This window comes from Falco cherrug, chromosome 3 (genome assembly GCF_023634085.1).
Source record: "Falco cherrug isolate bFalChe1 chromosome 3, bFalChe1.pri, whole genome shotgun sequence".
Lineage (NCBI taxonomy): Eukaryota > Metazoa > Chordata > Aves > Falconiformes > Falconidae > Falco > Falco cherrug.
In genome coordinates, this window is record NC_073699.1 from 32,019,207 (window position 1) to 32,044,849 (window position 25,643).

Below are 25,643 nucleotides of genomic sequence, written 5' to 3' on the forward strand. Positions count from 1 at the left end.
ACCTTGAACCACAAGATTAAAGACTGCACCTGTCTTCAGAAACCGCATTATTTTCTGCACGCAATATGTATTTAAAGCAGTTACAGAATTATTAACCACATTTACAGAAATAGATGACCATAGTCAGGTGTTGACACGTATACTAAAGTCTATCATTAATAACAGTCTAGCTAAAGAAAATGAAACTTCTTTAAATCTCAATAAGAAAAAACTACAGTTTTTTTTCTAATATGACTCCCACACAGATCTGCAAGGACTTTAGCATAGCAGAAGCCTCCCTGCACAGCATCTCTGAAAATCCCCTGGAAGGCCACATACTGCTGCGTCCCTGCTCTGCCTGCTGAGGTCCTGCCACCCTGGGCTGCGTAAGTAGCACTGATGCTGCTCACTTCATTAGGCTTCTCTCTCCGCTGTGATCTTTGCTATTTTGCAGCAGGAATGTACATCAAAAGTTATGAGCAAAAAACCATGAAGCCAGAGGTGCTGCCTAGCTGCCTGGCTACCATCTAGCTGGTCTGACAACAGCACCTTGGCTCTAGTGGCTCAGCTGGAAGCTGACCCCCGCCAGCCCATGCCTGACCCAGTCCATATGCCCTCAGCAAACAGGGTGTATGCAAGTTGCAAGTAGTGACTACAGACTCCCTGTCAAAGTGGCAAGCAAGCAAGGACCTTGTGGGGCATACAAGAAGTACAAGTTTCTGCTTGAAAAGAAAAATGGAGTGAGCTAGTGACCTGTTGGCTTTGAGTTCTCCCAAGCCAATATAATTAAGGCCCTTGGTAACATTGCGTTTTCTTTCTGCCTTTTTTTTGCCTTCCTCTTGTAAGTCTTCCCTTTTAAAGTGCATGTAAACGGGAGTTGGATGTGGCTTGGAACCATAACACAGCCAGCCAGAAAGCTTCTTTTCTGCCTGTAAGGATAGCAGGGCAATGGCAGGAGTGAGACAAACTGTTATCTGAATCGGTAGCAACACACAGGGCCAGCATCCCACGTGGAAGTGGTGATACAGCAGCAGGCAATGAAGGACAGAGCAAGCTTGCTCCGTGCCAGCTGCCCGCTCAGCTCAGCTCTGCTGGGTCTTGGGGGCAACAGCCGTGCCTGTTTGTCACCACTATGGCTGGTCCCGCATGCTCTTCCCGAGGGCACACAGGATCATCACAGCTTTTGTCCTCAGAACTGAATTCTATTTCATGCATCTAGAAACCTTGCTCCTCCTCTTCAAAAGCTATACTCTTCCAACAAAAAGATAGTGCATGCTTCAGAGCACCAGCCAAGAGAACTTGCCCAGCGATCGACTGAACTCTAGCTTTTTAACAATCAGTGGAAGCCACTGTAAAAGCAAGTCTTGGCTGCATTCATACTCTGCATCTTGTGTAGATCCTCACACAACGGTCACTGTTGTCTAAATACAGAAGCAAAAATCACCTACAGAAATCCCCAATGTAAAATATATTTCTGTGAGACCTCTGATAAAAGTATTTATTTTTTTTTAGATTGGGCAAATATTAGTAAGAGAAATTTAGAACATTACTACAGATACATGGAATTGTGCTAAAGATACAAAGTAAACTGTTTATATTAAGCATATAAGAGGTAAAGATGTAAAAAACCAAACAAACATGCATTTATATGTTATGTGACCCAAAGCTTCATAATTTATAATAGACAATAATGGCATGATATTTAAATGGAACTTATTTAACATTTATGTAACATTCTCTTTATGTTGTCCTTTGCAGCATTTCTGTTATGTCAAATACTTGTTATGAACAAACTGCTTTCCTTGCTGCAAGCAACTTAGCAAATATCTACATAAAAATATACACACATAACTTCTATAGTAGCTACATATTAGAAGCAAAGAAAAATAAACCTAAACCCATCAAAACTGACATTCTTTCTTAAAGTATAACAGAAAGTCTGCAAATAGGGCATATTTAAAACTGGATTCCACAAGCAGCCAAAAATAAAGAACAAGAACAAAATAAGGAAAATAAGTTTGCTTCTGTTTCGCTCACCACATTTAATTCAGTAAAAATTTGCAGTGACATGAAGTTACCAATTCTAAGAGTAATTAGCACTTTGTAGGAATTAACTGTAAAAATCCTGTTGTAGTCAAACTATATATGCACAAGTCCAGCTTTTATTTTTACCTGAAATGTTATGCCATTGTCAAAATGTGCTACTTTTCTCATGCCTACTTTTAAAAATAACCAGAATATCAAATACCATAATAGCTTGTGCTTCCTTCCTTCTTTTTGACTTAAGATGTTAATGGAAGCAAAAGGGGTCTTAATGGGGATTTATAAAATAACCTCACTTGCATTTTTGAAGTAAAGAAAATTCAAATGTTAGTAAAAAAAAGAATTGTAAAGTAAAACTATCATTTAAGAGAGAATTAAAAGAATTAAAACGCCTGACAAAGGTAATCTTACAGTTAGTCAATACTGTTGCAGTTTTTAGAAAGGATTCCTCCCTGGACACACCTCCTCACCAGTTTTTCTGTTTCTAAATAGGAGAAATAATTAAAAAAGTATTAGACACTTCTGCACGAATAATGCAGCACTGTAACCAAAAGATGCAAATAGATTAAGTAAGGCTAAGAGAAATTCAGTAAAAACCTATAAAAGGCAGAAATCTGAAGACTGAACTAAAAAATAAAATGTTTCCAAAGTAAATAGAAATGTAGCTAAATATGTTTTGGGTAACAAAGGACCAAAAAAATCCCCTCAAGTTTTATTAAAAAACCTCAACCAGCTACTACAGAGAGCAATACTCTGTCCTCATCCCACCTCTCCTCTCTGTTATCTTGTCACAGTAGGTTGCACAAACATCAAAGGCATTGGACATGTATTGCTCCTCTTTCTACATCAGCTGCTCATTGTGCTGTTTAACTTCCCAGAAAAGTCATTCATAAAAATTTACTGCCAGTGCTACTGTTTCACAAATGCAAGTCAAAGTCCTTGGACCAATAACAACCTCTTTATGCTTTAGGTTAGTTAAAAACAGGAGCTAAATATCTCTGTAGTTCCAAATAGCTTACTAATTCATTTGAAAAATACATGGGAAGTTCAGACAAAGTTATATTTTTATTTTCTGAGCACACTGTGTTGAAAAAGTCTTATTTTTGTTTGATAGCTTATCCAATTCTATGAACATGTGAGAAGTTCCTTTTTGTTCAAAAAAAGTCTAATCTTCATAACTATAAAGAAACATTATGAGTTACACAGCAGAAGGTGAATAAAAAGACATTAATTCCTGTGCTTGTCCCTATTAAGACCTTTTTAAGTCTATCATTGTATTTTTGGCCTGAATTATGTTTTTTGAATTCCTGGAATTGGCAGTAGCACTACATTTGTGGAGAGGAGATAATTTTTCTTACAGAGATCTTGCAAAATTGGATTAATCCAAGTCTGCAAAACACTTGGAGCTCCTACAATGCATTTTCTAAATGTAAATGTATCATCAACCAGTAATTAATGTAATTTATTCAATATCCCATGAACTGTTGGGTCCACGCAGCACTTACAGAAGACCCATTAAGAAGTTTCGGGCAAACTGTTCTTCAGCAAGCTTGTTTTTGTTTTATAGATGTGCTACCGAAGCGTGGTGGTCTCCCTTTGGACTGGGAGGAGAACCTGCCCCGCAGCAGTGAGCTTGCTGGGCACTGGGCACTTGTTTGCTCTACCCTGCCCTGCTGCACCTGTGCTGGGGATATGGTCTGGGATTTACCTATGGCAAGCAAATGCACACCTGAAGCAGACTTGATGTGCTGCTCAGACCTGAGCCCAGCCGATCACAAGACCTTGCTGGAGTCTGGGGTAAAAGGAAACGGCTTTGCGCTTCATTTTCTTAGTGAAACCTTTAAGCTTGTGTTTGGGCTCCTCAGGAAGAAGTTTGCCTTCTGTTCCTGTTGTCTTTGACCATGAAATTAACTCCGGAGTGCGCAGCACTTAGCTTAAGCTTTGCTGGTCTTGGATGCCTGTGGTCTAGGATGGACACTGGTACCAGCAGCTCAGGCCAGCACCCCTGCATCCCTGCTCACGGGCGCTGCGATGTTAAAAGCACTGATTCATCCTCAGGCTGCACTGACCTGGAGATGTAAAAAGGCAGAGGTAGCTCTGAAGTAAATTTATCCTATTGACCGCCCTTTTAACTTGAAAGGTAGTGAGATGAATACAAGTTTGAGACTTTCAGGTGAGAGATGATGGGGGGCATTAAGTCATGCAGTTTCCATTAACGCCACGGAAATGGAGGTGTACGTTCAGGGAGGCATTTCCATATAAGTCACAGATGAGGCAGGGAAAGAGCTAAAACGGTTGCACTGCAATCTTTGGAAGTACAGAAGTGAACATGAAGTACATACACGGATAGCCCAATACCACAGCTATTTGGTCACAGAAACAGTCCCTTGAGGTCCTAGCTTGTGTATGGTGTGCCAATGAAAGCTGGTTGTCCACGGTTGGCAGGAGTCACGTGGTATTTCTGGCATTTTCTATTCTAAGCACAGGAATTAGTGCTTTAAATAATGCTCGTTGTAGGTGGCTGCAACACAAAATGTGCGGAGCCTTTTCTTGCAATCCATAGGCCTTATCTTCTAAAGGCTCATCCGTGTGACTAGGTCTTGATCACCAAAGTAGGTAATTGAAATAAATGATCTTATGATGTTTGGCTTGGCCTCTAATGCATGTAAAAATCCTTCCAATAAATAAAGGTCAGTCTCAGCACTGATTCAGGTTTATGATGTGAGCCATGGAATTTGACTCTGAAATGATATAGCCAGTTCCCTATAAGGTTAAAATCCACTTCTCTGGGAGTCCACACTGCTTCCAGTGAAAGGCATGGCTGTAACCAGACCTCATGGTCCTGCTGTGATGAGATGTAGTACAACTGATTTGTGACATTTTTTCCAGCAATAATTACATTTATGGCCATCTGGCAGTTCCTCTGTAAAGAATGCATGCTAGACACGAAATACCTTCATTGCTAGTCAAAGTTGATGCAAATATTCAGTTCCTTGCTATCTATTCCTACCCTTGTCAAAGGCTTTAAGGAAGCCAATTCAGTGTTGGAAATGCAGATATTATTTAGGGAAACATACTCGGGGAACTCAACTATCAGTAAGAATTCCTGATGAGCTGAAGTTTGCTGCTCTTCTTGCTGTTACAGTTGCTGGTACAAATATTTATGAGAGGCACTGTGCTCAAGGGAGCCACCTGGTATCTTATCAGACTGCAAAAGTTTCACCCTGTGATGTAAAGCAGTGTCAGTCTGAATATTGCCTACATGGGGAAGAGATGAGCTTAAACCAAGGGGAAAATGAGCTGGGATTGTTTGATCCCTGCTTAGGGAAGGAGTGTGATTTTTTTAAACCAATCTCAGCAGAACTAGCTGGTTATAAACCTGAAGCAGTTTTGTCTTCACTGGTCAAGCTCTCCGTTTCTTAGGTTTATATAAGCATGGCAGCAATAAATCCCACCATTTGGAGGACTCATCAAGCTTGAGATGAGGATGCTGGACTGATGCTCTCCTTCTGGTTTTACACAGCCAGGGCAAAGGGAGAGTCAGGAGAAACTCATTTTGTATTCAAAAATCAGAGGGTTGGAGGGAGCGAGATGAATGGCATCCATTTCCAGTCACTTGTCCTGGTTTTTAAAAGATGTTTTCATTCAAAGGCCAGTTTTCCTTTGTGTATAGTCCATTGAATTGTGGTTTGTCTTTACTTTGTAAGTCAGCCAACATACGTATTGCATATAAGTAAGTTTCACATATGTATGTACATGTACCATATGCATATTGCACCATAGGCATATTGCACATTGTAATAGTTTTTTAATAAAGTGGTTGAGAATCAGATATAAGAAAAAGCTTAAACACTGCTGGGATTTTTTCTCAAGCACTTGGAGTAAAATCCAACCCCATAGCTCTAAGACCTTATTCCTTACCCAGATAATAGAGACTGTGAAACACCTCAAGGGGGCAAACCCACAAGGCAAGGAGGTGAAGCTGTGCAGTGCTGGGGACCAGCAAAGTCTGAGGACAGGGCTGGATGTGAGTGCTGGCCCCGGCTCTCCGTCTTGGATGCCTGCAGGGAAGTGTTTGCCCCTACACCCAGGACCCAGAGCCCCAGACCCCCCCAGTGTCTGTGAGGAATGCCTGGCTGTGATTTCTGATGGGCAGAGGAAGGAAATGAAGAGCACCTGAGTCCTGCTTCAGTTAAAAGGAGTAATCTTGGCATCTGGGCTTTGCTTTCAGGCTTATTTCCGATTTTTATCCAGTGGCTGCTATACATAATGGCCCAGGCAGCAGAATCTGTGATCATGGTGATAAACAAAGCCCTAGAGACTAGTTTGTTTAGTCATGCCTATTTCAATGTTCTATAGGTGGGCATGTACATCCAGATGATAGGTGCTCTAAGACCATCTGCTTCATGGGTCCTAAAGCCACCTGCATTTACATACCTGTGTAAATAAAAAATAGTGTCGGCCTGCCAGCTTGATAGTTGTTTCATGTCATAATACTTTCTAATCAGACTATAGCTCAGGAAAGATGGGTTTCTTATTTTGTTTTGGCACAGTGGTATGTATTTTGAGCTGTCAAAATTGTGGACATGTCTCTATATTTATTGAATAGTGAATGAAAGAGGTAAAAAAAAATGCTTCTTTTGCATTTATAAGGAAAAAATATGATTTTGAAATATGCAATTCGTAACTTCTAATGCATATGCCACCCTAAGACAGCATGAGAATTAGCTAGAGGACACCAGCATGCTGGAAGAAAGTGAATTTCCCCTTGCTTCAGTGCAGAGCTCAAGTTTTAATCTCCTTTGGAGGTCTTGCAATAAGTAGTGTAAACACGAGTAATCTCTAGAATATGCATTGTTTATTCCAGAAGAGCCATTTGGTTCCATTATGTCATTGCTTGCAAGAAGAAAAAGGGAAACTAAAATCTATCATCTTGACCTGGGCAAGTTTAATAGCCCAGTTTAACAGCATTAGCTCAGCACCTAACAGGGGCCAGGACCTGATGGCAGCAAGTGGGAGGACTTCTCAACAGGCCTCTTCTGTCAGCAATGAAGACGGCAAGCCAGTATGGTCTGTCTGCGTGTGGTGGGAGAGGTCAGACCTCTGCGCCTGGGGAGGCTGGACTGTGGCTGAGACACTACATGTACAGAGAAACTTCTGTGGGGATGGGGCTGACCAAAGCCTTCAAGGAGATCTTCTGGGGACAAAAGTGGGGATGTGCTGCTTCATCGGAGCCAGGCATGCTGCTGATTCAGCTTCCTCCTGCTTTGAGGGTGGCTGCACATACCTACAAATGAAACCAGCATGGGATATCTCTGCCCAAGTTGCTGGGAGATTTACTGAACCGCGAGGTAGCATCGGTGTCAGTGCAAGCCAAGAAGGAGGTACCGTGTAGGTGAAAGGTGCTGGAGGAGGTGGCTAGGCTGAGATACAATGGTGGCTGGGAGAATTGCATCAATATAATGGACGTGGAGTCCTCCAAGGATAGCCAAACAAAGATGCTGGACACACAGAGCAGCGACAGCAGGGAAGGAGCATGCTCCTCAGGGGGGCTGAACTGGACTGTGAGCTTCCCTGAGGAAGGACAGAGCCCGTGCCTTCCAGCAGGTGGGCAAGTCACAGTGACAGGTCCAAGGAAGAAGGGAAGCAGAGAGTGAGTGTCTCTGCTTCTGAGACAGTGTGGGGGAACCTTTTCAGGTACCTCACCTGAGCTCCTGGTGGTCTGTTATCTGCTTCCCCAGACAGGATAACCGATCCAACTAAGGTTAGCAGGTCAAAACTGAAAATCAAGTTCTGGGAACAGGGATGATTCAGGTAAGATTCTCATCACCCAAGGCACAGGCGTACATGGGCCAGTCAGAAAGCTGTATCTCCTGGGTAGGAGAGCAGGGTTGCACAAGTGGTGTAGCTTCATTCATCCTGGCCACCTGGATACATCTGCTTACCCTTTTTTTCAGGGAATTTGCTGGACAGTCAGTGCCATGCTTTATTCCTATTCCTATCCCAACACACACCTATAAGGTGAACATAAGTTCACCCCTCTCCTTATGCCGTTTACCATGGTGCCTCTTGTTTTGGATGATTGCTTACAAAAATATGTTCATCTGATCTTCTTGGTCTGTGCATTTGTCCTCTCCCCAACACCACATCTTGCACCGTTGTATAAACAAATTATCTCAACATGAACAGGGATATAAACAGTAGAAAGGGCAAGGCTATCAAAATAGATTGAGGGATGTAAAAGAAAGGTCTGAAGAACATCTCAAATACAAGTAATATGGGGCCCTGTGACACATAATATGTTCTCAAGATTACAAGAACCTCAGAGATTTGGCTGAATAATTTCAGACTGGACTGTTTGTATGGGCGGGTAAAGTGCTTCAGAAAGAACCGACAGGAAAAAAAGTGAAATGTTGGTGGGGATGAATATATTTATTTTGAAGTGAAGAGTACAGCAGATCGGGGTGATGTAAGTGTCTGGTAATTGTACTATGATGAGAATCCACAGTCCTTGCAAAGGGAAAGAGGGAAAAGGGAAAAAATTACAATAGACTTGAAAAAAACCCAGATTTCTATAAAGTAAGATTATTGATAAGAAGAATTCATAGGAAACCAACCAAAGAAAAGCATTAGCAGGAATGACCAGGTCTCTGTATAAATGAAATGAACAGCATGATATGTCTCCATGCAGAATTGGTATTGGGAAGGGTAGTAAGAATAAAGTACTTTGTTAAATCAGAGCTCTTCCGTGTTGTCAAATTCACAAGGAAGCACAAAGACAGTCATAAGTAAGTTACATCACTAAAGATGAGTGTATAGCATAGGCAAATACAGACAAAATCAGAATTATGGCAGTGCAACTACCAATGCAACGAAGATAACATGAAAATGCTTTATAAGTAAATGCATCGGCAAGAGTTCTATTGTTTGGGAGACAGTGTTTGTAGGAGCCTGTCCTCAGCAGCACTGGGGAGTCTCACCTGGGAGAATCTGTGGGCAGAGCTCATCAGCAAAGGTGGAGAGTGACTGAGCAGTATCTAGAGGGCAACAATGTGAGTGAACAGATATCTGAAAGTGCCACAAGGATTACTTATGGAGACTAGGAGTGACCATTATTTGCATTTTTTACAACCAGGGAAGTTGCAGGTATACCTGATTCTGCCTCAGGAGAAGTAAAGAAAGGAGATGACCAGAAATCTGAGTTTCTTTTAAGCATTATTTTTCTATGCTTCTTCATCCACTGGTGCTAGCTCATTTTGGCATGTATTGATGATATTGTGAAATTATCACGCCCTAAGAGATCCATAAAAGACATATTTTCTAAACAAACAAAAAGGGAAAGAAGCTGAGGTCAGGCAGGTCCCATTAGTTTTGAAGGTGGAAGAGGTACATGGAGAGACATCAGGTGGATCGAAACAAGAAGTAAAAGTAAAAAGGCAAAGAGAAAAAATGAAAAAGGAGCGGGGGAGGAATGACAGAGCTGATAAATAGGAAAAGTGAAAAAGATGTGACTGATGATATGAGAAAAGTTGTTTCTGGAAAAACTGACTCCTTGACCAATGATTCACACAATAAACACCTGGACATTTGCCTTCTTTTCATCAGACTTACTCAGAAACAGCTGGCTCAAGGAACCAGCCTCACTGCTGAGTTTATTCTTGTGATTTTATCTATAGCACTGTGTTATGACTGCTGTAAAGCTTTAAGTGCTTCTGGACTTTGTAATGTATTTGACATGGGAGACTTTTTTTTCCCCCTGTGTGGTTACAACCTCTGTGGCTGGGAAATTATTTCAGCCAGAGAAAGAAAGATACTGGGGGCGAGCAGGCTCACCTTTTCCAGTGACTTTAAAAAAATATAGGTATTCAATCAAACATATTAGGTACCTTAAATTTATATTTCAAGTACCACACTGCACTTCCTAGTAATTGGAATTCCAAGCAGAGACACGAGCATTTGAAAGACAAACACCTGACTTATTTTTGTGGCTCTGACTTCTGACATCATTTCCTGAGTTATTCTGCACATGTTGTGTAAAGGAGGGCTAGAAAAAAGACATTAGGAATTCATTTTTGTGAACTTGTTTTTGCAGCATGAATTCTTGCTGTTTTGAAATTTATATTTCATGCTGAAAGTACGGCTCATCCATCTCCAACTAGTACACAGTTAATCTGCATATAAGTCACTTAAAGTCAACGTATTTCCAAGAAAGTTCTATCTCCATTATTATATTTACTTTGAAATCATTAAAAATGAGTTCTAAGGCATTAATGGAAATTGTTGGGTTTGTTTTGTGCTCTAAAGATAACTCAGTGCTAGCAGACAGCTTTGAGAAAGTCTGAATCATTCTGAGTGCATGAACAAATGGAGAACAGTTGTGTTTGAAAGCATGCTGAAAGCACAGTCTAGAGGGTTTTTCCTGCAAAAACAAACACTAATTTTGAGGGAAAAGTGTGATCTGAAGCACAAACAGAAAGCTTACCTTTCCCAGAATGGTGTGCCTTCCAGTTGTTATCGATTTCCAAATGCTGCTTTCTTTGGATGTATAATTCAGAAAATATTTAATGTGCTGCACAAATAATTTAACAATGTTCAAGAGCAACCTCACATACTGAGGAAATTGAAAGCAGGAGTTAGAACCTGGATGAAAAGTAACATTTCATGAGGGAATAAAATCAGACTTTTTAAAACTTCTGAAATAAGCTTGATATTAAAAAGTGAGTTAGCAGAAAGCATAAAATTTTAAGGATTATTATTTTTTTTAAAGTTCTGGGGGTTTGCAAATATGTTTTATTTATAATTTATTTTACCACAGTTCTTTACAGCCCCGTTGATTTCAGTTCCCCTTGCAACAGGTGCTATAATGCAGAGACCAGCAGGGACTGGTTCCCTGGAAGGGCTGAAAACTTAAACAGACGTGAAAGATGACACACGAGGGAAAGGAACGATTACATCCATTATGTGACGAGTATCTGGAAAAGGGCAAATAGAGTAAAATGCCCGAAGTTACTCAAAGTAAATTTGTTGCAGAGCTCAGACAGAATTTGAATCTTCTGAGTTGATGAATGACAAATTATTCTCATAACTAGGCTGAGTCCTCCCCATCTGCAGGTCTTCTGTGAAAACAAGCCACCTTTATGTCCAAGTTCTTGTCTTCCGAATGTGAGTTATCCCTGCAGCTAGGCAAGTAGCAAACGTGATCTCCACCTGAGGCCCATGCCTTCTCCTTTCCACCTCCTCTCCCAAAGGAACGATAACCTTCCCCCCATGGCTCCAACCCGTGCCCCGCATGTTCATTTCTCACAGCCCCACTGAAAAAAAATGAATTCAGAAAGAAAATCCCAAGGGACATAAAAATATTGAAGGCTGTAAGTTATCTTGGAGCTACATTGCTTTCCTCACATGGCAGCCATTTCACACCACACCTAGTCATTAGGAATCAATAATTCTCCATGCTGTTAATGTTTGAGCTGGGCGAGTCTGAGGAACCATAAAACCGTGTGGAGAAGCACAGGCAGGCACCACCGATCTGTGCAAAGGTGATTCCCACAGATGAAGGAGAGAAGCATTTTTAGAGCAAAATAAGCTTTTCATGTTACAGGTAAGGGATGATCTAGCTGTTGTTTCACAGAAGGATTTTAAAAGCTGAAGCAAGGGTTTTGCTGAATGAAGGCTTTTCAGGCAGCGTTAGGAACTCAGCTGTCCTTGTAAAATGTATGACTGCTGTGCTAAGGCTTAGTCTGGTTTGTATTTGATTTGGATCAATTTGCTCTGTTTTCTCTTTACTGGATTTGAACATCTGAAATCAATCATTTAAAGAAAATCAAAATATTTTTTTTTTCACAGAACCAAATACTTGTGATTGTTACTGATCTTTAACCTCCAGGAATATTCTTTGTTCTCCAAATGTTTGTCATTGAAAGTTGCTTGGATAGTTATATGATGATTATCTTAGAGATTTCTGTTCAGGCGGGGAAACCATAAGGAATTATTAGGGATATAGCACTGAGATGAAGCTACGAAATGAAGGGGAAAATATGGCTCCAGTTCCCTGCCAGATCTCAGGCTGCTTTTAGTTAAGCTGATCCTATTCTAATCCTGAAACTGCCTATTATTGAAAACTTTTGTATGAATTTATATATACTGAAACTCTGTTCTGAGTGACAGAGGAGTGTGTATTTTGCGGCTTAGGTCCTTGGCAGTGTGATGCTTCATGAGACTTGCTAACAGCTTCCAGCCAAAAATGAATGTTCGAGGGCTGATCAAGCCACTCATCCTGGCCTCGCCACAGGCACCGCAGATGGCACGGCATTAGGGAGTGATGTTTATGTTCAAACAGAAGGGAACAGCAAAGACACTTATCATGCGAACCCATAACCTGTGGCATGGCTCTAGTTCTACTGCTGCATTTCATAGCTGGATCTGAACAGAGAAACCTGGCTGAGACACAGTGCAGTTGGGCAGCCACATGAAGGAGTGCATTTTCTGTCCCCTACACTAAGGCTGGATGTGTCCCTTCCTTAAACTTTCTCCTTGCCATAGTAAGTCTTGTTCCTTCTCTATTCCCTGAACATAGACTGTGGTAACCCCAGACCTCCCCATACCCTTTTTCCTCATCTCTTTCTGGCTTCCCCCAGGAATTTTAGCTCCCTGGTGTCTCTGCCTTTGGGGAGGGTGCGCCTTTGGGTCCTCTGTTCCACCTGGTGCCCCCCCCCCCCCCCCCCAATAAATAAGGAATTAGTTTTTTGAAGTTCCCACCCTGCTATAAAGTGCATCTGAAACTGACCAAGGTATTCAGAAGGTATTCAGAAGAGACCAGGGGGAGGGGAGCAGAGAGGCTGTTGGACAGATGGAGGAACTGAACAAGCTTCTGTTGACTAACTCAAATATCAGCAACAGTCTTGGTTCAAAGTGTCCTCCCAGGAGGTTCAAAGTGTCTTCTCTACGCCCCTGTCCCACCTGTGCCAGCCCAGCTCCTCCAGCTGCGGGCAGGGCAGGGAGGGACCCGCTCAGCAGGCATCACTGCCAGGCAGCTGCGGGGGCTTCACCTTCAGCCCTCGTTTCCTGACAAACCTAATGATTTTCCTGATCCCTCCTGGTTTCAAAGGAGTGTCATTTTATCCTCTTCCAGTACTCACACACCTAGCTTCAGCCCAAGGAAAGAGCCCAGTAATTTCCAAGGGTGTCACTGAAGACCCTGCTCAGAATGGGATTTGCAAGATAAAGTCCTGTGGCACATCCTAAAATGAGTGCTGGGGAGAACAGCAGGGTGGGCAGCCGTCTCTGTATTTACAGGTCCCCTTTTGGGTCAGCCATTGAGGAAGGAAAAGGATGTGGGGAAAAAAGAGTATGATGGGAAGCCCAAGCAGGAAGGCTTCTGAAGGGAGCTGTGCCTCCACATGGTCTTCTTCTCCATGGACCCTCCATGGGACAGAACTGGGGTAGCTGATGGATACCTGTAGGTGTGAGCCACTAAATGTGGAGCACCACTGAAGACAGTAACACTGTACACCAGCTTCACCTCTCTCCAGAACCAGCCTCATAATTTTTGTTAAAATCTAGAAGTAGTGAGAAAGCAGGATTATATTTTTGAGGAAGCCATCTAGTTTCCAGGAGGATGTAACACAAGTCACGGCAGTGTGTGCTCAGCATTTCTTTGAAATTTGAGGCAGGCAGTGCTCCTTGGACTTGGAAATTTCATTTCCAGTAGCCATGTTGTTTTAAGGGGTGCAGACACCTCCAGCTTCCTCTGCCTCCACAAGCTGCACTGAACAGTTGTTTTTTGTAAGCAGAAGACAGAGTTCTCAGGATGGTCCCTGCAAGACCTTCATGTTCTTGTGGTTCTAGTGTTTCCTGTGAACGTGTTGTTGCCTTCAGTAAAGCAGAAATGAAAATTGGGCTTGGGTGACCTAATCATTGCAACGGTGAGGTTGCATGGCTTGAAGTTTTATGTCCAGTTTCGACCTCTGACAGCTGTTTGAGGCTCCTGCAGCATGTGGCACCTCCTGCACCACTGGAGACAGACCTTCCCAGAGAGCCCAGCAATGCCAGCGATCTCACCACCCATGGGCAGAGCTGTGCCTGGCCCTTCAGAGCTCACTCTCCCTACAGCTTTGGGAAAGATTAACTTCAGCCTCTATTCACAAAAAGATTGGGCCAACTCCATGGGGTTAAAGTGACTATTAAAGTGACTATTGTCTCTTCTTTGCAGGACCTGAAGCAAGGCGTATTCCAGTATGTTGAAGCTGTGTGGAGTTCAGTTTCTGCTTGTCATTCATTCGGTGAGTTACAGCTTTTCCTTTGTTTATCTGGGATCAAACAGCAAAGGTTGCGTGTGTGCCGCTGAGCTCTAACCCACAGGGCGTCCCGGTGCGCGGGTCGGGCTGGCAGCACGGGCTGGCAGAGCAACTGTAGTGCTGGGTGCGGGAGTGCAGCCTCCAGCACCTGTGTGAATCCCATGGCCAAAAGTTAAGACATGTCACTCATTGGGCAAAAGACTTTAAAAAGGCCTAAAAGTCACCGATTTACCTATTTTGCCTTTTGTACTTCCTCCTTAGATACTACTTTTTCCAATAGGTGGATTTCCTGCTAGAAAAGTTTTAAAAATACTGCAACAATTCACCAAACAGTGAAGACATCTGTATCATGTGTTCTGTATTATAATCCATACATGTGATGACATATTAAATGTTTTTTAAGGCATATAATGGCACATAATTTAAACCATGCTTATTAATTACTTAACCTTATTATTCCGTCTATGTGAAACCCTTTTCAGAGGACTTTCTGGAACTGAAATGTATTAGTTATGCTATTTACATACCTCATCTATTAAATTCAATAGTTTTATGGATATTTGTAGAGGCTACAGTAGTGGCTTCTACTTTACAATTGAAATTAACAGAGGAGATAAGAACAATGAATCAAATGCAAGTCTGTTAAAAAATGCCTCAGAATGTGGAGACCCTGAGGGGTGGGACTGATGTGCAGTGGTGAACACCTCCTTTTTCCTTCCCATTTCAAAAGCTGCTGCCTGTGGCAATGCCAATCCCCAATGAAGCCACGCCACAGGCATTATAGACATCTTCTTAAGGGATGCCAACCAGATATGGGCCAAGGCGAAAAGCCTATTTCCCCTTCAGACCCCTGAGCAGTGGTTCATGCTGTAGACATATGTTTTATGGCCCACATAAAGTAATTTTAATTGGCAGGAAGAGATATATCTTACTTGCTTTGCAGCCTGCACTTTGAACCTGTTGCGTTTTATAACATCACCCTTTGTTCCTCCATGGTGAAGAACATGACCAAGCAAAACCCCTCCAAAAAATGGCCCTGGGAGAAACCTCCAGGAGCCAGGTTGTGCCCACCAGTGCAACATGGGAACAGCTGTAGCACGTGAGATCCAGGGTCCTGCTATCTTGTCCCTGGCAGAGGCCAGCAGTTAGCATTTAGCAAAAATAGTAAAGGGTGGCCGTAAAGTATTCTTTCCTGTATGTGTACCTATAACATGGCTTTTTTTGATATTTTTCTACTGCCAGTAGTGTTTGCTAGCATCCCCCCCCCCCCCCCCCCCCCCTTCCTTCTCCTTTTCTCACAATATTCTAGTTTTCCTTTTTGTAAAAAGAGTCACAAAACCTTGCAGGCAAGGAGGGCAGCATCTCTGGCTATTATTAAGCAGATTCTGGTGTTATTCAAACACCACTTGTGACACACACAGAGAGCAGTGCTTTAGGGTAAATTGCAGTGAACTTAGAAATGTTGTTGTCATAGGCAGAATTAAGTTTTCCCTTGGTAATATGTAGACTGTGTTTTCTATGAGAGGTCGAATAGCTGTCCCAGCAGCAATAGGACCAAATCCAGGGGAAAAGTCATGCAGCAGAGAACATGTGCCCCCAGAGCCCGAATCCACGGGGTGATGAATTGAGTGGCAATGGCACTCCAAATCTGTAAAGCAAAATGAAGTAATTTTTCCTCTGGAAAAAAGGGAGTTTCACCTGTGCAGCCAGATGATGGAATCCTAATTCTGGCAGGCAGCTCCTCAGCACTGATAAGACCTTGGGGACAGGGAGAGTAAGCATTCAGGGGAGCTTGGTCTTGCCTTTGGAGAAACAGGTAGATTATCTGAACCGTAGGCTGAATTGTCTTATGTGCAAGAGCTGCTCTGGGAGGCTGATTTTTGCTTTGCTTTTTTTACCTGAAAGCAAGAACAGTACTGAAACATTAGGGCTAGAGTGTGTCCAGAGGTCTTTGGGCAGTAAGGAGGAGATGGTTATAAAACTCATAAAAATTTTGCCAGAAAAAACCCACATGTGAAGGCATTACCAGCCATTAGGAAGAAAACAGAGGCCAAGACAGTTTTGCATGGCATTTTTGCCATGAGGTAGAAACCAAAGATCAGCAGGACATGTTTGCAGGTCTTGGTTTTGGTTTGTGCTCACATGCAACTGTTGTGAAGACACAGGGCTGGAGCAGCTTGCCCAGATGGCTGTGAAGCTGTGGTGGGATAGGGGACCTGGGGAGGTCCACCTTTTTCTGTACAAAAAAGGTTTGATCTACTGAGCAAATTAAAAGGGGTGAAGCCCCAATTCCTCCCCATCTACAGATGTGGCACTGGGTCTCCCAACACACTTGGGGCCACAGGACTGTGCGGCTCCTGGATGGGATGTGGCTGGTTCTGCTGGGGACACAGAGGTGATCCAAAAATGCTTTTATAAATTTCCCCTTGTTCTCAGTCTACATTCAGCTCTTTGCTGCTTTTGTTTGCTATTGAAGGTAGATCAAATGTCATTTAATTATGTAGTGGTTAGAAAAGGTCAGAGCCCAAATATTTGTTTTCAAATTAATTAATAAATAACATTGCTTTTAGAAATGAATGTGCACTAAAGAATCCAGATATATTCAGTGCAAACCAGCAAGAGTGTCCTCCATTACACTACAGCAAAATAACTTGCAAGAGGCTCAGTGACGGAGAGCTGCTGTTCGTGTGTGGTGACAGCAGACGTTCCTCAGCTGCTTTCCTCCATCCCTTTCTCTCTCTCACAGGCTATGTGCCAGTACTTGGGGGACCTGCATGTAACTGGGCCTCTGAAGGACATGAATTTCTCTGTTCCAGAAGGAGGGGGAGTGCGCTTCATCTACCAGGTAATAAAGTGTCTCTTGGTCTCCACTCTGGACAAAACGCCCATAGCTTCACACACTGACCTCAACAGGCGGTGTTGTCATCGGTGCTGGTGGGAAGAACAGTCCCCTGAGAGGATCTGGAATTAACTTTGACTTCCTCTATCTGGGAATTCAAGAGTCGACATGCAAAAAGCAGGAGACAACCCCTTCTCTCGAACACATTTTAAGAGGATATCCTAAGACAGGGATTAATAAAACCAGCATTCCTAGAGAATGGGTTTCCATGTAACTTGTGTCATCATTTTCCTTCAGCTCTGAAGTTTTCTTCCCAAAGCTATAACCACAGAAGGACAGATCCAGCTCCCAGGCAAATGGAGGATGTGTGTCATTTTTTTCCACTCCCGTGCTCAAAGCCCTGTCCTAAGCAGACATTTGCTTTGGAAAGAAACCACAGCTGGGATTTCCTGAAGCATTCAGGAAATAATGTGAAAACTCCTCTGTTGAGGATCAGAAAAGAGCAGATTTGTTTGAGCAGACTCTTGGAATAGCATTCCCCTAGCCAACCACACTGTTGGCAACAGATATTAGAAGACACAAAAGCATGAAGTTATTTCGATTATGGTGAAAATGCTGAAAAAAAGTTGATTTTCCCTCTGATTTTTCCCCATTCTAGTTCACATCTGAGGTGCCTGCTGTGAGTTTCAGAGTGACTGGCGAAACAGATGGAATCATTGACATTGTGCCAAGGACAGGCATCCTGTATCTCAATGGGTCTCTGGACTGGGAGACCAGACCAGTGCACAGGCTGCAGGTAAAAACCCAGTGAAGAACAGCAAGTGAGGGTTAATCATGTTGACCCTTTTCTGTAAACTTGAGATTAATGGAAAACTGTTGAAATTTAAAATTATTTCTTTTGTCTATGTTTACAGACAGCTTTTTCTTTTTTAATATAGAGCTTTGTTGAAGGATGCATGATTTTACAGTTCTGAAAGACTTTGCATAGGAAAATGCTCCTTAGCATAGGCTGGTTATGTTGAGAAAACAAAAATGATGCTGATACCAGTCCTTTAATTCTCCTAATATGAGGAGCACACTTGACTGGAAGAGAAATCTGGCTCCAAGAATGAGATTCACTTGTCTCTGAAGACTGATAGGATGAATTCCATGGCTGGAATGGGAAAATAAACTGTTGTAATCTTTTTAGGAAGATTATAATCTATTTAGTGACAAATGGTGTGAGCAAATGACATTTAGACACAGAGGCATGGATCTAACCTCAGCAGAAAGCTGTTTGTCAGATGTCAGAGGCTATTAGAGGAAAGAGCATTGTGTGCTTGTCCTGCTGTTATGCTCTTTTCACAAGGATCTCATTGTAAACACTGTTGGGAGTGGGACAGTGTGTAGGCTATCTTTAGGTCTCAATATAGCCTTGTGCTTATATTCTGTGTGAAAAATAGTATCGTCTTTTTCTGAGGCACTAGCCACTGAAAAGGAGATGATTGTGAGAGGATCAATATCGGAACGGACAAAGTGCATGATGATGTTTCAGCTAACCTTAGCTATCTTTCTGAAGTTTAGCACCTCAGGTTTAATGGTTTCATGTCCTCAGCTCTAAAGCACCCTTGGAATGGAATTAGAGAGGATAATTTTCTAGCTTCAGAAGTTATTAACCCTAAACATAGGAATCCTTTACAGACAAGAAGAAGTGATGACAGAACTGAAAAATGATGCTTGGTTAGGCATAAATAATCATGATTTGATCTATTATGTGCAAAGAAAATAAAGTCTGACAGAAATGACATGGTTTAATCCCAGCCAGTAACTAAGTACGACACAGCCGCTCACTCACTCCCCTCTCACCCAGAGGGATGGGGAGAAGAATCAGAAAGGAATGTAAAAATCAAGGGTTGAGATAAGAACAATTTAATAATTGAAATGATATAAACCAACCAACCAAACAAAAATAACAGTTATAATGAAAAGGAGGGAGAAGGGGAGAGGAATGAAATCCAAAGGGAAGGGAGAAAAGAACACAAGTGATGCAAAATACAACTGCTGACCACCCGCTGACTGATGCCCAGCCAGTCCCTAGCAGTGACTGGCAGTCCCTGGCCAGCCTCCACCCCAGTTTATATACCGAGCATGATGCCCCATGGTATGGAATTCCTCTTTGGCTAGTTAAGGTCATCTGTTCTAGCTCTGTCTTCTCCCAATTTCTTGTGTCCCTCCAGCCTTCTCTCTGCTAAGGCCTGAGAAACTAAAAAGTTCTTGACTTGGTATAAACGTTACCCAGCAACAACTAAAACCATCGGCGTGTTAACAGCATGGCTCTCACAAAATGCAAACCACAGCACTGCACCAGCTACTAAGAAGAAAACTAACTCTATCCCAGTTGAAACCAAGACAAGATATAACATATACTTGGTGCTTCAAAATCAAGGAAGTCTGAGAAATAAGAAGTCAAATTGTTTGGAACAAAAATGTAATCAGAACTAAGAATTAAGTTTTCTTTACAGACACTTAGATCAGCCTATTTTTCTGCTTGATATTTACGATAGCACACTTGATTCTGCTATATCATGTTGCGTTTTCTCCTGGTTCTTTAGAAAGTATCTGTTTCTATTTAAAGAAAGCCGTGAAGTCTAAGCTGTGCAAAAATACAAGTAGTCTGCTACGACTGGAAGTAAGAAATTGCCCTCTGAAAAGTGTTATCAGAAGCAGGAGTAGGTTATTTTGTTTTGTTGGCATTATATACTGTGGTGAATTATTGTCAGTGAGCTACTGTGGTAAATCTGTACTTGTACATGGAGCCACCCAGTGATGGCTCTCACCAGATTTGCATTACAGTAAGAATTTTATATCCTGATGTTCATTTATGTCTTTTAATTTATCTACGTGAAAATATTTATTTGCTGTTCCTTCTTTTTCCAAATCAAGGTGGAAAGCCTGGATCAAAAGGGAAACATAGTGGAAGGTCCATACACTGTTACAATATATGTGGAGGATATCAATGACAACCCTCCACAATTTGACCAGATAAAGTACACTGGAGTAGTGAGGCAGAACTCTCGTCCAGGTAATCATCATCATAATTAAATATTATAGTTAATCGGAGTCTAAGTAGATTAGTTAAACAAGAAGATGAAGTGGCTGCTCTACTTGGCAAGCTGAAACATGTATCAGTTTTCCTTCCCGCAGGATTGCACAAAATAAGGATGCAAGCATGTATAATATAATGAAAAGGCAAAGAGGTGACCACTATGTGGTGTGAAGGGATAAGTGTAATCAAAATTTTTCATAGTATGTGTTGCTTTGCAAGTATCACTTAACAGGCAAATACTGCTGCCCTCTCCGTTGCACTGAAAAAAACCCCTGAGCTAGAAGGAGTTTAAAGTTTAAAGGTTACTAAAAACTATATAGAAAGAGTAATCTAAGAATATGTAAGTCTTTGCACATCAGTGAAATAAAATGCCCAGGTAGATATGGGGTATGTGTTTACTCTGACTGATGCTTCTCAGAACGTGGGCTGAACCTTAGTGTTTAGGAGTCTCAGATTATGGATTGCCATGATCCAGTCCAGAAATCAGGAAAGTATCAAAGAGCAGTTCAAGACCCACATCTTGGAAATGAAAAAAAGGACTAAGCCAGCTGTTATCACTGTGACTATGGACTCAAGAAGAAACTTTTGCTAAAGAATATGCTTATAAAGCTCCATGGGGTCAGAAAACCATTCTGCAATATTTTACCGTATTCTTCAACTACATGCAAGTCAAAAAGATTTTGCACGTTGCATTGGTGATCAGAAGGCAAAAATTCACTTACGTCACCATGCATTTCCTTTATATTTTTTTTTCAGTGTATGATTGTCCTTTTACTTATAACTGTTACAGCTGTAGGGCATTTTTCTCAAGGTGCTTTGTGTTGAACTGATTTGTACAAGGACTGCAAAGTGGTCTTAAAGAGGGATACCAATGAGCTACATTCCAGGTGCAGGCACTCTTGAGTGGTATAGCCCTCTGATTTAGCTGTCACCTTCATCAACTGGTCTTCAGACCTGTTGTGATCCTACTAAGCAGAGCTGGTAGAGGAGGGACCTGTGGAATGGTACACAGACAATGTTACCTTCACACACAAGCATGGTTTAACCATAAGAGATGCATTATGAAACAACAGCAGCTCCCCATAAGCTGCCTTCCTGCCTTGAGAGCTCTGCTCGTATGGACTATATGTTGAGGTTTCAGTCTCCTCTTACTACTGTTTCTTCTCTAATCTGAACAGGCAAGCCCTTCATGTATGTCCACGCCACTGACCGAGATGATCCTACAACTCCCCATGCACAGCTGACATACAGCATTCTCCATCATTTTCCCAACCCTTATGCAGAAATGCTTTTCCAGATCAATAATGTAACTGGAGCAATCTCACCAAGTAAGATGGGTATGTAAAAAGATTGTTGTTTGTCAAAAAGCAACCGTGAGTCCCTGAGTGTACATAGGAACAAAACAATAACACAGCTCTAATGTTAAATTCTGAATAAACATGGTCTGTGGAACATATTCCACCGAGGTTTTGGGGAACTTTGTGTCCCACCAAATTCAAGGGAATTAGCAGAAATGGAGATTGGCATCTAAAAGTACATTGAGAACAGAGGTAGATCCTCTGGCCCTCAGGACTACGCTGGGCTGGGATCTTGGGATTAATTGTCTTCCTAGAAACCTAGAAATCCAAAAGCAGTAACATGAAAAGAAAACTCATCTGCCATGATGATCTCAACCTAACTGCAATGATTTAAAAAACCCATCTCTTCTGCTGGGCTGAACAAGTGCCTAACTGGAGTGAGGGCTGTTCAGTGATGCATCTGCACAACATGAGACCACAGCACAGAGGTCTCATATGATTACATCCATATGACGTTGTGCTGCACTGTTCAGAGAAGCCAAAGATTTGGCTTGCTGAGATTTGGCACAGAGGCCTTTTTACGGAGCGTTTGGAGCAGATGAAGCAGCATAGTGCATGTAGGAGGCAATGGGCAGATAACCATCTCCGTAGCCTCTGCGTCCTTTCACTTGGCTCTTTCCTTTGTCTGTAGGCTCTCATTACTTAGATCCTCAAAAGCAGGACACCTTCACGCTTGTCGTCACTGTGAAGGACATGGCAGGAATGACAATGAATGCTTTCACCAGCAGTGCTGATGTGATCATCACTGTGAAGGAGAGCCTGTGGAAAGCTCCCCCCATCATCCACATCCAAGAAAATTCAACCCAGGTCCACCCTGTCAATATCAGCCAGGTAGGGTCCTTGGTCACACTCCCTGCATCTCTTCTTGGTGCCACGGAGTCTTTTTCTCCCAGCTAACTCTGGTGTCCCCACTGTATTCAATGCCAGGCTCTTCAGAAGGACTTTGGCATCTCCTAGTTATTTTTTATATGGTATCCTTTGGAAATGATCTTTAGTGCAGGTCTCATTAACTTACTTTTAGTATGAAAGTTAATGGTCTGAAGGTGACTGAGACACAGTCAATACAAATGCTAGAGTGACTGGACTTTGGCTGTCAGTTTGGAGAGGCTGTTGGCACTGCCTGTGTGTGAGAATATCCCATAGACAGAGGAAACATTCAGGGAATCTTGTTACAGCATAATGACTGGAAGAAAAAGGTGCTTTAGAAGCCTGCTTGGCACAATATGGAAGATAAAGCCCCTGAGACACCCAAAGGGGCTCTGAGACAGACACATGGCAGTTGGGTGCGCTCTTCTCTCCCAATGAGTTTCTCTGAGCACTCTTACCCTTGCTTTAACACCATGGGCCTTCCAGGCTTTGGAGGAACCAAGAGCTAACCTGTTGAAGGTTATTTTGAGGTTAGCTTCTTCCATCCGCAGAAGAGCCTGGCAGGGGACCAACTCCACTGCAACCCTGCTGTGAGCAGTCCCCTGCACTCAGGGACATCTGCTGTGACCAGTTTTGTGTGATGCAGCACACCTGCTATATCAGAAGTACATGGGAAGGAATGAAATGCCCTCCTTCAGCATTCTGCATTCCCATGGTATTCCTTTTTCATAGTGCAAATGCAAAATATTTTGCTGATAACTGCAGACCCATAGCAAAGTATACATCTGTAGATATTAACTAAAAGGCCAGCAGCCTTTTAGAAATATTTGACTTTGAAAAATGCCTTGCCATTGACACTCCCAATGCCATCATCCTTTGGTCATGTCAGGATTCCCTGGATCCTGTTTGCAAGAGTAACTGACTTGCTGCTATTCCTACTGGCCTCAGTGGCAGCAGGTGGAATAAAAAGTAATCTGCAGTGGTGTCCCCATTCTGGGCTCACTTGTATATAAATTTCATGTGGCAGCCAATGACATGTCGAGTCTGCCTAGGAGAAAATGAAATGCAGTTGCTGCTATATAGTATAAAACATAAACAGTAATACTGACTCCTTCATTAATTTGGCAGCCTGTTCACTGCATTTTATTTTAAATCTGAAGCACCCCACTAAAGATCCTTCATCACAGACTTTGATGTATGTAAAGAGCATGCACACACATATGTGCATAGGTACTGGGTATTTGTTTTGTTGTTCCACATCCCCGAATTAGATAAACCAAAACAACAGGCAGGAATAGACAGTCTAAGGAGATGGAATAAACTCATGCTAAGACATTCAAATACATATTGTTATCACCTAATAGATATATGTATCACCATTTAGCTCCACATCTCAAAACCCTTCCATAAAAAGGTAAGTGTTGCAGCCCACCTGGACAGCTGGAGAAACTGAGGTGAAGTGGTTTCATCACAATTCGGAGAGCAGAGGTGGATATCAGTCTTTTTTTCTGCAACTCATCCCAAGAGCCTGACAGATTGTTAATTTTCTGGTTTATGAAGCTAACAGGAATGTAACCTTTTCTGTTTGTGGTCCCAAAATGATCCCTGTTAAACCTCAGTCTACACTTCTGACTTCCTATCCTGACTTATTTTTATGGTTTTAGGTGCAGTCAAATGAGCCAGATGTAATTTATGACCTTTTTGAAAGAGAAAAGCTGCGCAGGCTCCCATTTTCAGTCGATCAGAATGGTGTTATTTATGTGACCAAACCATTGGACAGGGAAGAAAAGGATACTGTAAGTAAACACATAAAACCTGACCGATGGGAGAGACCATAGCAGGAAGCTGATTATTGGTGAGAAAGTAAATACAAGAAAGCTCACTAGAAAGGACAGAGGGGGGAAAAAAAAAAGAAAAAAGAAATAAAAGCTTTGTTCCTTGTCATTTTTGTTTGGGAATGACTTGATAGATATGAAAGCCCATTCATCTACTACATTGTAAACAGCTTTCAGCTTGGTACCCTACATTTCTCCAGGGGTCTGGCAGTAGCAATCACTGCCCACAGTGTATATATAGTGTACAACATGGACCAGCCATGGCAGGACTGTAGGTGCATGAGAAAGAGGTAGGCAGTGGCTTCTGTGGAGGTCAGCAGATTTGGATGTTTCAGATCTGCTCCAGATCCCAGGGGCCTCAGGGATCTCTCCACAGCAGAAGCAGAGTTTAACTTACAGTTGCAACTATAGTTACCCTGAAGTTCCCCATCTGGGGGTCTTTTAGACAGAAAACCCTCTGTCCCCTTCCACTCTTGGAGGAAATTTGTGCACGGAATAGGCCAGAGATCAGATATGCTGGAGGAATCCTATCTCTGTATGTGACAGATGAATTTGCAAGGTGACAAAAATGACATATTCCTACTTTTCTTGAATTTTTGTGAGAGCAAGTTCACAGTGCAAGTGAAGTATTCAGGACTTCTAAATTCTTTTGAGAACTCAGACCTCAGGCACTAAGGGGTGATGGAAGAGTTCTGAATTAAACAGAGTGAAAATACTGAAGAAACATATGAGAGGATATTTCATTTGCATGGAATGCTCCCATAGTTGCACATATAAATGCAAAACATGGTCACAGTGGACATTCAAAACACCTAATCTCAATATTCTTATTGCAGTATGATTTCTTTGTGGTCACAAAAGATAAGCAGGGAGAGCTGGTGGACAAGCCTCTGCATGTTTCTGTTATTGTGGAAGACATTAATGACAATCCCCCTGTGTGCCAGCAGCCCCTCACTGTAATTGAAGTTCAAGAAAATGAAGGTGGAGGTAAGAAAACAGCTTCTACTCATTCATACACATCATTCTAATCCAGTTATTGTTTCAAGCTGAGTGCAAATAAAGCTAGAAATTCTGATCCAAAGAGTAAAATGTGGCTCTGCTGGAGAAATGTTTTCCTGTGCAAACAGGCCTGTTGTTTTCACTTCAGTAATTCATGTGGAAAGGATTTCAATAACCTGAGAAGGACAGACTCAAGACCCCAACTTACAAAATGCCGTTCCATTTAAAACATAAAATTGCATTTTCCCACAACCACAGTTCTGGACAAATGCTTAAAACATAAAAACACCCTTTTTATTACTAATACAAGAAATACTGCTCTAAAAGTGGCATGAGCCCATT

General features: G+C 42.1%; 1 protein-coding gene across 2 annotated transcripts in view; it reads left to right on the forward strand.

The window, feature by feature from the left end:
- The first annotated feature begins 237 nt into the window (after positions 1 to 237).
- The window catches only part of CDH17 (cadherin 17), a 41,893-nt gene continuing 16,487 nt past the window's right edge, over positions 238 to 25,643 (forward strand). Inside the window, exons 1-9 of one of the 2 annotated variants that reach the window (XM_027814261.2) lie at positions 238 to 365; positions 14,234 to 14,303; positions 17,065 to 17,163; positions 17,816 to 17,953; positions 20,080 to 20,218; positions 21,421 to 21,579; positions 22,232 to 22,431; positions 24,132 to 24,263; positions 25,139 to 25,289. In XM_027814261.2, coding sequence (XP_027670062.2) covers positions 14,259 to 14,303; positions 17,065 to 17,163; positions 17,816 to 17,953; positions 20,080 to 20,218; positions 21,421 to 21,579; positions 22,232 to 22,431; positions 24,132 to 24,263; positions 25,139 to 25,289 — 1,063 coding nt within the window. In that variant the 5' untranslated portion in view covers positions 238 to 365; positions 14,234 to 14,258. Of the gene's footprint in view, positions 366 to 13,942; positions 14,304 to 17,064; positions 17,164 to 17,815; positions 17,954 to 20,079; positions 20,219 to 21,420; positions 21,580 to 22,231; positions 22,432 to 24,131; positions 24,264 to 25,138; positions 25,290 to 25,643 lie in introns of those variants that run through there. The other variant, XM_005445436.3, reaches the window with a different exon arrangement.